General features: G+C 38.3%; 1 protein-coding gene across 7 annotated transcripts in view; it reads left to right on the top strand.

Annotated features, from left to right (window-relative positions):
* EIF4G3 (eukaryotic translation initiation factor 4 gamma 3) overlaps positions 1–2,214 on the top strand; it is a 294,628-nt gene extending 292,414 nt beyond the window's left edge. For 4 of the 7 annotated variants that reach the window (XM_090268735.1, XM_090268732.1, XM_090268731.1 and 1 more), the window contains one exon: positions 619–2,212. In XM_090268735.1, coding sequence (XP_090124861.1) covers positions 619–800 — 182 coding nt within the window. In that variant the 3' untranslated portion in view covers positions 801–2,212. Of the gene's footprint in view, positions 1–618 lie in introns of all 7 variants that reach the window. The other 3 variants (XM_090268730.1, XM_090268729.1, XM_090268734.1) reach the window with 2 other exon arrangements.
* Positions 2,215–13,482: the final 11,268 nt, after the last annotated feature.

Genomic DNA, 13,482 nt, shown 5'->3' with positions numbered 1-13,482 from the left:
TGTTGGGTTTTATGTCCTTATCAGCTTTCTCCCCTTTTTAAACAATAATATAAACTGAGTTTCCATTGTGAGAGCAAAACAGAGAATTAAAATTGCCCAGATTATCTGATCATTGAAAACAACAAATTGACTGTCATTACACTGGATAAAATCCAGGTGAGATAGTTTTTACCCATGTTTTCTATGTAAATTATTATTATTTTCATTTTGAAAATAATATTAGAAGGGGGGAATGTACATCTTGCCTTTTCTTCCCAAAATTTGTAAAAATAATGTTTTTATTGTAAAATTCAAACAAGAAATGTATAAAATAAATACTGTATTTAATTTTATAAGTGTTTAGGTAGACAACTACATAATATTAAACAGCTCAGCAATATCAGAAAGTAGTTCAAATTGAACAAAATAAACAGAAATAATTTAGACTGCTTAAATCTTCTTTCCTGTTCATTAGACAGTTGTTTTGCTACTTATATTATCAAGGGGGAGTATAATGAATTGTCATGGATGCTCTTCTCTAAGGGAATTAATTGAGCATTCATTCGTTGCTTGGAAATAGTCTTTCCTTCACAGCTACAGTGCCCCCAAAACTGATGGTTTATTTTCACTTCCCTACAGATTTGCTGCGGATGTTCTTTGACTGCCTATATGACGAAGAGGTAATCTCCGAGGATGCCTTCTACAAATGGGAAAGCAGCAAGGACCCTGCAGAGCAGAATGGGAAGGGTGTGGCCCTGAAGTCTGTCACGGCATTCTTCACCTGGCTTCGGGAAGCAGAAGAGGAATCTGAGGATAACTAAAACTTCAAATACACAAAAAGAAACAAAAGAAACAATTTAAGTATTTTTTTAAAAAGTTTCACGTCTTCGCCAATCACAGTGCAGCAAGGCCAATTCTCGCAGAAACCCCCACGTGTGCACGAGTGGGAGAGGGGAAAGAGAAAAAAGGTGATCATGGAGGAAAAAGGTACTGGAAATAAGTAAACTTCAACCTGAGGGCGGGAGCACTAAAACCAAAATACATGTATTATTTATAGAAAATATTTTCTGTTATAATCTTTTCTTTTTAAGTGAGGACTCATACTTTAAAAAACACATCTGTTTAGCAGAAAAGTTGAGAACTTTTAATTTATTTTAAGGACTGCAAATGCCAGTGTAATTTTTTAATTTGCAGTTTCTGTAAACAACTTGTATAATAGAAAAGCAGAGAAATAAATTTCCCTCCCCTTCATATGCACCTCAAGTTTGTTTTAAAGCATAGTAGTTAGTCCAGATTTAAGAAGGTTTGGGGTGAACAAGGTAAGAAAGATACTTTTTTTTTGGCATCAAATCTTTCTGCCTGCCTCTCAGCTTGCTTCAGAAAATTAAAAAAAAAATCACAATAGTAATCAAAACATACATAACCTTGGAACAGAAGGAAATGCTGTGGACCAGAGAACTCCAAGAATTGTTTTTAAAAAACAAAAAGTGCTACCCTTGGAAAAGTACTCTTAATACTTTTGAAATCTTTAGAGCAACTATAAGGCTTGTAAATACATAGAACAAATATTTAAAAAAAAAAACAAAAAGAAATTGACTCAGTACTATTTCTTTTCACTTTCAAAATATAAAGAACAAAATAAAGACAAACATTGCAAGTTTAAAAGAAAGTAAAGTGACTTCTCCTTTTGACAGCTGCTGCATGTGTGCCCACCTCTGCGAGGTGCTGTTTGTTGTCTAATCCAGATCTCTCCTGGGAAGTTGAAGAGGGAGAGAAGGTGGGAGGGAAAGGGAGAGAGAAAGAGAGTGAGAGAGCGTGTGTCTGCAGCTGGGAAATGCAAGCTACTTTTGGGTAAGGAGGGCACTTGTGCTTGGGTGGGAGAACCCCTTTGGAAGTCCAGGGAAGCTGCTTTCCAACACCAGTTAGAAATGCATTCAGGGCGGGAGCAACCTAAGGGCAATTTTTTAAATTAAGTGTTCCACTGTATGTATTAGGACTAGGGACACTCATTCACTTTCAGACTACCACTACTGATTTTTTAAATAATCAATTGCCTCCAAAGATGTCTTCTAAAGAATGAAAGAAACCAAAGCTAAATTACACTTTTTAAAAAGTGGGCATGGGGTTTAAAACCAAACTAAAATACTGTGTGTGAAAATGACATTGTTCCCCAAGCTGTTCTGGTGAGTATGAAGCCAGCTGTGGTTTGGGCCTCTCCTCCTACAGATATTGGAATGCTGTGTTTTGGGGGGGGGGGGGGCAGGGGGGGTTGTTCATTTTTTATGAAGCTGTAGTCTCTACAGATGGTTTTCCATTTCAGTTGTTTGTAGGCTATCACTCTACAAAATGTAGTTATGAAGAAAGACAGGCCACTCCTGAATAAACAGTCTTTGTATTTTGTATTTTGATAACCAAAGAGTTCTTTGGGCTTCCATCTCTGAAGAAATATTCACATGAAGAGACTTGGCAAGATTTGTGAAGCAAAAGAACAAAATTTTCTGTAGCAGTAACAAGTTTTCTTCAAAGTGTAGTTGAACGCAATACAGGATTTCCACCACGTGAGCCCAACGGGCCCATTCCACAGTCACAGAAAGCTGTTCTCGAAGAACCGGGCTCTGAAAGTCTTGTAACGGGCATGTGACAGCATCTGTCATAAAAGATGGGACGGGACCTACAATGCTATTTGGGGGTCTGGCTGCAGGCTCTTCCTGGGATTCCTGTTGAAAGAAGCAACCTGATTCTCTGATACACTGACTTTTAACAGCTGCCAGAATCAAAGTGCAGAGGGTTCTAATCCAGGAATCTCCTGAACAATGTCAGTTTTTAAGTGTTGGCAGCACTCACAGGAGGTGAAGGATAGGAAGCTTGGGAAAGGTGGGGTGATGACTACCTCTTGGAAGGAAGTCAGTGGCTGTTGTTTGCAGGATCTGGCCAGAAAAGAGTTTTGGGTAGTAGTAATTGCCTCTTCTTCAGTGTTTTAGATGTAGACAAGTGTAAGGAAAGGTGGAAAGAGAATAATATTTTTGGAAAAAAGATCCAAGGATTGAAAAAAGCTTCAGATATAAACACTTGTACCACAATAACAAATGTTTAAAATCTCAGCAATAACATGAAGTGTGATGAGACTACAAAGTTAATTTTGGGTATCTTGTTGCTTTATACACAGAATATTAGAAGGGTTACCTAGGGATAAAACATGAGCAAAGTGGGATAATTAATCCTACTAATATCAACTATTCATATCAACTGAACTGCAAAACATTGTCATGATTCTTACTGTCTTCAGTCTTCTTACTAGAAAGTAGGGTCTGGGTGATTTTGGTTTCAAGTAATAAGTGAAATGGCCAGTATTGACATGATTGCACTCCTTCAAACTGTCATAAAAGCTCTTTCACCTGTTTGAACTTAGGGAACTGGTTCATTAATTAAGATTTAATTCATTAAGGAAGATGTTTTGTTTTATTCTTGTATTCAAACCAGTTAACTTACAGCTATTTAGTAAGTTAAATAAGAGTTTTTCCTTTTCTAGCAAAAGAACATGATGCCAGTTTTTAAAATAAACTCATTTGAGATTCTTGCATTGACCAGCAAGCCAGTTTGCAGCTGAGTCATGAATTTGGTTTATTCATCAAATATTTACTGAGCGTCTGCTCTGTACTAAGTGCAGGAAATATAACAGGGAACAAATGATCTGCTTTCAGGGAGCTCATATTCTCCATGAAAAAAGAAAGCTAGATGTACATGTGCTGCATCAGCATCTTATCCCACTAAGAAGTGTCTGCCCCTCATTGCCCCAGTAGATCTTTTTTTTTCTTCTTATTTTTATATTTCAAGATTCATTCTAGATTATTTGCAGCAATTAAATCCAAAGACAGTTTTGTCTGTTCTAGAATCCCTCTCCAAACAAGTTACAATTCTGGGGTTTTGGACATATATTTTTGTTTCAATGGCTCCATTCAAGTCAAAAGGATTTTAAGCTAGGAAAAAAGTAGTCTTCAGTTTTGGGGTCTAATTCTGTGTTTTTATTACTCAAGTTTTGTTCCTTAAAAAAAAAAAAAAGTGTAGGGATCCAGTTTTTTCATTTGACCATGCCATTGGCACTTGGGCACTTCTGTAGTCCCCATTTTGTACAGGAACATTTTTGTGTTGCTTTTTTCTTCCCTTTTTTTCTTTTTAAGATTTTATTTATTTATTTTTAGAGAGAGGGGAAGGGAGGAAGAAAGAGGGAGAGAACATCAATGTGTGGTTCCCTCTCACTCGCCCCCACCTGGTGACCTGGCCTGCAACCCAGATATGTGCCCTGACTCAGGGAATCGAACCAGCGACCCTTTGGTTCACAGGTCAGCGCTCAATTCACTGAGCCACACCAGCCAGGGTGCTTTTTTCTTATTGCAAAATAATTCATGTGCTATAAAACTCATAGAGTGTACAGTTCAGTGATTTTTAGTGTATTCACCTAATTTCAGAACATTTTTACCATGCCAGAAAGAAAATCCCATACCCTTTAGCAGTCTCTCGATCTCTACTTCTCAGCCTCTGGGAACCACTAATCTACTTTTTGTTCACATGGATTTGTATATTCTGGACATTTCATATAAATGAAATCATACATTGAATTGCTTTTTGTTTTGACCTCCAATCCAACATTTAGCAAATGATCAAACCTCACATGTTCTCAACATCAGGGACCTGATAGCTGGGGTGGACCCTGGTTTTCTCTTATCTTTGATTTAATTTTTGTTAAGTATAACTTCTTTTACTATAATGGTAATATGTTTACAACCACCAGCTAGTTCTGAACAAGTTCCTGAGGGTTGTTTGTTTTGTTTTGTCTTGTCACCCTATGGACTTGATGTATATGACCTGCGATGCCTGATAGCCTAGCACTAGTAACTAGGGTCTAGTCATTTTGACCTCTCATTGATTGCTACTTGAGTAGTTTCCCTTGGGATTAAAATTCCTGCATGAATTACAGTGTACCCTAGTTTGACCCAGAGCCTGAGGTTTTATTTGTTCTTTTCATTGAGGCACATTTTAGAAGGAATGACTGTCGAGTAGCTTGAGGCTGCCTATTTGTCGTGAGAATAAAATTGCTCAGTAAAGAATAAAAAATGCCCAACAAAAATTTTTTTAAAAGGAATAAAAATACCTTGGGACAGAACCTCTACCACTGGTTAGTCCGAGGATAGTAGTATTAGTGAGATCACCTTTCCTATTCAATAAGCTTGAGCTATAGGTCTCCAAATCCTCCAGTAGTTTAATAAGAGATATCCTTTGTAGCCACTAGCCTCAAGTATCATATGTATCCCCCAGAGGGGCAAAGGACAATAAATGGTAATCTATTAGTGTTGGCACTGCCAAAAAAATAGACGTTACCAAATCATGAAATGATTTACACATCAAAGAATAGGCTACAGAGAATCATGTACCAAATGTTTTTAAATAAATGTTTCATTTTGAAATAATTTTAGAAGAAAAGTAGAGTTCCATATACTCCTCTCCCAGTTCCTCCTGTTATTAACACTACACTACCATAGGACATTTGTCAAAAGTAAGAAGCCAGCATTGGTACATTGCTATGATCTTCAGCCTTTATTTGGGATTTACAAATGTCCTCTTCCTAGTCGAGGATACCACATTGCATTTAGTCATCATGTATCCTTAGTGTCCTCTGGCCTTGGACAGTTTTTTAAGTCTTCTTGTTTGTTCATGACCTTGACAATTTTGAGGAGTATTGGTTATGTATTTTGTATAATGTCTCGCAGTTGGAGTTTGTCTGGTGTTTTCTCATGGTTAAACTAGTGTTATGTGTTTGAGGTAGAAACACCATGAAAGTGAAGTGCCCTTCCCATCTCATCATATCAGAGACCCACATGACAATCACTGTGATATTTAACCTTGACTATATGGTTAAGAAAGTTACTTTTCTTTCACTCCTTTCTTACTCTAATCTATTTGGAAGCTAGTCACTAAGTCTAGCCCACATTGGGGGAGGAAGGTAGGAGTAGGAGAGAATTAAGTTCCACTTTTTTCCTGGGGTGCGGAAGATGTATAATAGTACCCCATTATCTGTGGGAGATATATTCCGAGATCCCCAGTAGATCCCTGAAACTGAGGGTAGTACTGAAATTGGTATACAATACGTACTTTTATTTTCCTATACATATTGTCGGCAGCCGTCCGTCTCGAGAGACGATGGTGTAGCTTCTTAAGAGTCTATCTGCACCGCCGAGAATGGCTGTGCAGTCCGACTCGGGAGTGACACGGTATCTGTCTCCTCCCGTGTTGAATCGACATCTTGCGATGAAGCTACAGAGCCTGGGCAGGGTGATATGGAGGGTCTGCTGTTGCCCATGCAGCAGATGCCCCCCTCTCTTCGCAGCTGAAGGATCCAAGGGAAAGACGGAGTCAATACAGCTTGGCTTCAGGTGTGCCGCAGGAGTTGCCGGTGTTGACTACAACGTCAAACCGCCTTAGGGACTCCGGCTCCGGATTTTCTGTCGGGGTTTACTCCCTTAGCCTTTCCCCTGAAGAGGTATGCCGCAAGGCAGCGGAGGTTTTTTGGAGTCAGAGTTTTCCTTCTCTGATGTGCCCTGACTGGAAGATCGAACCAGCGACACTTAGCTCGCAGGCCGACGCTCAATCCACTGAGCCAAACCAGCCAGGGTATCCTATACATATATACTTATGATAAAGTTTAATTTATAAATTACAGAACGAGATCAACATCAATAACTAATAATAAAATAGAACGGTTGTAACAGTATGCTGTAATGAGTTACGTGAATGTGGTCACTTGTGTCAGCAGATCCCTTGCTGAAGTCCCTGTAGGCTCAGTGCTTCTTGGCGCAGCGTGTTGCTGTCAATCAGACATGTTTTCTGTCCGTGTCCTCCACCACAAAGGCGGTGCAGCTCCACCCTGACTAAGCCCTCACCGTGCACTGTGGCTGTGAGTTCTGCAGTTTGAGCTGTGACAGCAAAACTATTGTGAGCGTCTTTCTCCGTCTTCACAGTTTCACAGATCTGTTCTTACTATAGATCTTAACAACTTCAACATACGATTTTCTTTCTTTATTAAGTCGAGAACTTTCACCTTTTTACTTAAACTAAGCACTTTACAAAGGCTTCTCTTTGGCACATCTCAATTGCCAGCATCACTGCTCTTGAGCTTTGGGGTCATTATCAGGTAAAATAAGGGTTACTTGAACACAAGCCATGTGACAGCACAACAGTCAGTCTGTTAACAGAGACAGTTACGAGCAGACAGCGTGTGTGTGTGGAGATGCTGGACAAAGGGGTGATTCACGCCCTGGTGGGATGGGGTGGAACAGTGAGACTTATCATGCTACTCAGAACAGCGTGCAACTTAAAACATGAATTGTTTATTTTTGGAATTTTCCATTTAATATTTTTGGGCCACAATTGATTATGGGTAACTGAAACCACAGATGCTGTACTTAAATTATTTGGAATTCTCCTATAAGTAAGATTTGTCTCCTGTTTGTTTCTTAGTCATATGTGTGTGTGTGAGATATATATATATATATATATATATATATATATATATATATATATATATATAATTAGAGTTTATGTCATTACAGACTTGCATATTTATTTATACTTTTGAATTATAATCCAATATCATGTAATTTTGTTGCTCAGATTGTTCCAGCTTTGACCTTGGGAGCTCTTTCAAGTCAGCTCAAGTGTCCCTTTAACTTTCCCTCATCCTTTCCATTGCATGTCACTTTGTGATATTACAAGATGCCACAGGAATGTCTTGTCTTTTTCCTGCCCTGGCCCTAGAATCAGCCTTTTTTTTTCTCAAGGCACTATGTTTTTGGTGGTGGTAGTGGTGGTTTTTGTTTTTGTTTTTGTGTGTGTGTCGGGGGGCGGGGGGAATGTTTGTTTTTTATTTTTTGTTTTTTAGAGGAATGGTATTTAGAAACCAAGATCTGAGCACTGGGTGAACTAATTACTACTGGGTATCTCTGCTTCTGTTTCTGCCAGCAGTTTTTACTCTGCCAGGTGAGTAAACCACTTTCACAGGAACATTGTGCCTTTTAGAAAATACGCTTCATTAATTATAGGATAACTGTGGTACCCAGAACACTCAAACCTGTAGATGTTCCAATCATGCTTTTGCTTATCCTGTTAACATGAAAAAAAATTGGAACTATTCCCTCTCTCTTATTATGATGATTTTTTTTTAACTTTCCTGTAGCTAACAATATTCAGAGTCTACAAATGTACCACACAGTGCAGTATTAAAATGTTACCTGGATGTCTCACCTGGTAAAATTATAATAATGAAAACTGTTAAATAACCAGAAGTTAACTAACAGTGGGAGTACTGCGTATCAAAACTTGTGAGATGCCACTGAAGTAGTACTTTGAGGTAAACAGGCCATCAGAGGAAGCAGTTGGGGAAAAAGACATTGCCTGACTGGATATCAAAGAGTTCATACAGGAAGAAGTTGTATGCTGTAGTGGAAAAGAGGTCTTGACTGGAGTTGGGAGATTTGTGTTCTAATGCTGAGATTACTGTTCATTGGACATTTTTCCATCGTCACTCATATGGATCTCCCTGTTCTCTCTAAAAAGGGTTTGCTTGTGCCAAGCATATGAACACACCATTGATGGAAGAGAGAAACATCAATCCCTTGCCTCCCATATGCACCCTGACTGGGGAACCTGCAACCTAGGCACATGCCCTGTCCAGGAATCAAACTGGTAACCTTTCAGTGCACAGGATGATACTCCAACCAACTGAGCTACCTGGCCAGCACCAGAGTCACTTTAAATGCTGCTTACCAAGCTTAACAAAGAAGTAAGCTTTGGCCATAATAGGATATTAAAGTTTTCAAAGAAGTAAGAATTACAAAATTTTCAGAGATTTTCAAAACAAACCACCACCCAGCAGTTGAACTTGTACTACCAGTGATTTCCTTTCTGACTCTTCTGACATATTTACCTCTTGGTGGTAAATAATATGTCCTCTGGCCTGGAGTCCTAGGAAACCTTGCCAAAGCTCAAATAACTGTCTTACCTTAACTTCTTCCTAGAACATAGAATAATAGTGCTCATTGCTGCTATTAGAATCACCTGAGAGTTTTTAAAAATACAAAACTGGGGATCCCAGACCAGTTATTTCATAATCACTGGGGATGAGACCTGGCTTTTTTATTAATTTTTTTCCTCAAGTTCTCCAGGTGATCCTAATATGAGCCAGGGTTGAGACCTGTGTGGAATAATGACAATAACCTGATTTACCTAAGAGGGTACCAAAAATTTCTCTTTTCAGATATTTTTAACTGCAAAATGTTAGACACAAGTACGGTACATGTTTTGAAAATAAAGTGCTGTGAGAGCATATAATGAGGACACTGTAAACTGGTAGATTAGGAAATGCTTTCCTCAGCAAAAGAACTTTAAACTGAGAATTATAAATAGTAAAGGGGATAGGTTCCAATAGAAGACTGTATGAGTGCAAAGGCCCTGTGGCAGAGAATGCATAGTGTATTGGAAGAGTGAAGAAAGGGGGCAGAGTATGATGAGTGTTCATTCTCATATGCAAAAGTGGGATTTAAACATGCCCTATGACAAATTAATCCAGACAGACTTCTTCTGGACAAACTGGTGAAAAGAACTTTATGAAAGTTGCCTTATATTCTCAATTTAGTAGAATTCACTAGAAACCAACCTAAGTTGGGTTGTTGTTTTTTTGTTGTTGTTTTTTTCAGTTCTTACTTGGCAAAAAGATGGCAATACTTTTAATCATTTCCAGTCCCCAAAGTTAGCCACACAGTTAGTGCATTGGAGTAAGCCTCTTTGGAGTGAACAAGTTACACTTACAGAAGAGTAAGTGCACTAAATTGTAAGTCTTTTTGAAAAAATAATGAAGGAAAACTTCCCTAATTTGGTGAAGGAAATAGACACGCAAGTCCAGGAAGGACAGAAGGTCCCAAACAAGATGGATGCAAAGAGGCCCACTCCGAAACACATCATAATTGAAATGCCAAAGGTTAAAGATAAAGAGAGAATCTTAAAAGCAGCAAGAGAAAAGAACTTGTTACTTACAGGAGAGTTCGATAAGACTGTCAGTTGATTTCTCAAAAGAAACTATGCAGGCTAGATGGGATTGGCAAGAAATATTCAAAGTCATGAAAAGCAAGGACCTACAACCAAGATTGCTCTACCCAGCAAAGCTATCATTTAGAATCAAAGGGCAGATAAAGAGCTTCCCAGACAAAAATCTAAAGGCGTTCATCATCACCAAACCATTATTATATGAAATGTTAAAGGGACTTACTTGAGAAAAAGAAGATCAAAACTATGAACAATAAAGTGGCAAAAAATACAAATCTATCAATAATTGAATCTAAAAATCTAAGCAAACAAGAGCAGAGACAAAATCATGGATACAGAAAGTGTTTTGATGGTTGCCAGATGGGAGGGGCATGTGGAGGAGAATGGGTGAAGAGGTGGGGGGATTAAGAAGCACAAATAGATACAGAATAGCCACGGGATGTAAAGTACAGGATAGGAAATGGAGTAGCCAAAGAACTTACATGCATGACCTATGGACATGAACAATGGTGTGGGCCTGAGAGAGTGGGGGTTGCTGGGTGGAGGGGGGCAAAGGTGGATAAACATAATAAAATAAAAAAATGTTTTAAAGTTACATTTATATTTAAGGCGAGGTTCAGAGTTGAGCTTTAGGCCAGCCAGTAGCATCGGCATCACCGAGGAACTCATTAGAAATACAAATTCAGGGACCCTTACCTATAAATCAGAATCTGAAGGAGCCCGAGAAGCATTTTAACAAGCGCTTCAAGTGATCCTTAGGCACACTGAAGTTAGAGAACCACTACCTAGGAGTACTTAGCATCTCCACCACCATTTATAAAGTTCTTCACTAAAAGCTAACTAAAAACACTTCAAAATATTTTGGGTTTCGATTTATCGTCTATAATGTAAAACAATAAGCTCTTCCTATATTATGTATGTTAAAGCACTTTGTAAGGTGTAATTTGCTGTGCATTGCAGGTTGTCATCTAATTCAGCCTTCGTACCAGCCCTGTGATATACATAAGGTGGTACTGCTTCCCTTCAACAGGTAGGCAACTATGACCCACAGAAGTTATGTACTTAGCAAGTGTCAGAGAGGGGACTTGCACTTGGTTTCTAGAAGGCAGTGATTTTCAAACAATATTCCCTCTCACCATAATGGATATACTTTGGAGCATTGGAATTGGAAAAATGTACATTTGTTTACACCTCAGTTTCCTCATCTATAAAATAAGGATGACACCATCTACCTCATAGGGTGTTGTGAAAATTAATTAAAGGAGATCAGATAAAGCACCCAGGATTCTGCCTGGAATACCTAGGGCTTGGCCTGCCCGTGTATAATGTTCTTCTTCTACCACCTTCTACAACCTTAGTCATATTCAACCACATACAATTGAACAACACTATCTTCAGAACTATACAAAATTATGGTTTGTCTATCCACATTTCTTTAATATTCTTTGTATAGTTCAGTTTTTGTTGTTTTCCCTTGCTTAAACTGATAATAGACCTGAGAAGTACAAGTGTCTCTAACTCCCACTTTTCCTAGGATTCAGTAAGGCATTGAAAAATTCCTTTTTGCTCAAGGACTTAAATGGAGAGGGTCTGTTGCAAGTTACATACAGCACCCCCGCACCAGGGGGAAGAAAGAAAAATTTGACGTTTTTTGCTACAAAACCATAATGAATTTCTAAAATTACCAGGTACTTGAAAATGCATATTCTGTCCCATGCAGCTCGGGCCCTGTTCCTGATCTAGGAGATGCTCACTACTTTGGATAAAGAGGCAGTAGACCAAACAAGCTTGCTGGTTAGTTAAACTAAATTTCAGGTTTTTTCTTAAGTATTATAGACTCAGCGAAGTAGAATGTAAAGCAGACACACAAAAATTTGAAGTTTGTAGGGCATTTTTAGTCAAAATATTTGATCTATTGGAAAGAGCAGGGGTATCACTGATAAAATGTGAATTTCCAAAGTTGAATGAACAGCTTTGAGTCTTGATACATATAGTTCTCAAGAACTATGCTACTCTTCCCAAACTTGGGTTGAAACTTTTTACAACCTTGCTGCAAGCAGTTTAAGAATACTGAAAGCCTCCCCAACCCATGTGTTCCATTTGGTTGGAGTGTCTTCCTATGCACTGAAAGGTTGCTGGTTTGATTCCCCGTCAGGGCACATAAACTTAAGTTGTGGGTTTGATTCCCAGTAAGGGCACATACCTAGATTGCAGGTTTGATCCCCAGTCGGGGAACCTATAAGAGGCAACCAGTTGATGTTTTTCTGTCACATTGACGTTTGTCTCTCTTTCTCCCCCTTCCTCTCTAAAAGCAATGAGATAATGTCCTTGATTGATAATTTTTTTAAGTAAATAAAAATTAAACCAGTACATAAAGATTAAAAAAAAATGCTCAAAGCCAAGATTTTCCTGTGTTTCGTTTTTGAAAACATTCCATTTCCTCATCACTATGCGGGTTTACTTTGCTTTGTAAAGAAAAGGATCCTTTCCATCATCTTTTTGGAACTTCTTTTTTTTTTCTTTAATGAGAAAATTCAATTTAATAATTTTGATTTTAAAAATTCTGTTTTGTTTTCAGTCACAGGTTTGACTACTAGGTTTTATTGGAGGGGGAAAATCTTCCCCTTTAATTTAAACTTAAAGAAATTTTTTCAAACTTACCCATAATCACAAAGAAAAGATGTCTTACAATGTTGAACTCATTTTGCTGGGACTTTCTTGGTTTAAAAATTGAAAGTCCTACCTCTCACTAACTCTCAACCTCCCTGCATTAAATAAACCAGGACAGTTGGTCACCCTTGGTGTCATTGACCCTCACTCATCTCTGGCCACCATCACAGTCCTGGCTGCCCTGAAGGCATCTTCCTACAAATAAGATTTGCTTTTAAAGCCACAAAGTAGGAGTGAAGGGAGGATAGTATTGCTGGCGAATTTTCTTCATATTATACAGTAAAAACTGGATATGTTTTTCTTTTTAGTGATCCAGCAAATAGAGTTTTAATCTCTAAAATTCAGTCTTCTTCAAGTCTGCTCCATCTTTAAAACTGTTGTTAAAGTAATTCCCTAGTTCTGTTGATCATAATTTAGTTTGCAAAATCTTTAGTGCAGTTTATTAAAAATGAAGATTCCTGGACCCCAGCCCCTGAAATTTTAATTCAATAAATTAGGTCCGGGGTGAGACCAGAAATATGCAGAATAAACTGCCCAGTTGAAAACATAAAAAAGTAAAATGCAGTTGTTTTGCCTTTGGTATTTAAAAAGGGGGAAAGATGGTTCTCTACATACAATTCCCAGAACCTGACATGAAAACAGGCCTGACAACTAATGTTGTTTTCCCTACAGATGGCAGGACTAAGTATCATAGTTACCTTGTTCTAGATTGTATTTTCCACTGAAAGACACCTGTAATAA

The sequence above is a fragment of the Furipterus horrens genome, unplaced genomic scaffold (assembly GCF_987537825.1).
Source record: "Furipterus horrens unplaced genomic scaffold, mFurHor1.1.pri manual_scaffold_3, whole genome shotgun sequence".
Classification (NCBI taxonomy): domain Eukaryota; kingdom Metazoa; phylum Chordata; class Mammalia; order Chiroptera; family Furipteridae; genus Furipterus; species Furipterus horrens.
Note: the sequence above shows the minus strand (reverse complement) of the source record. Positions and strands in the feature narration are given on the sequence as shown.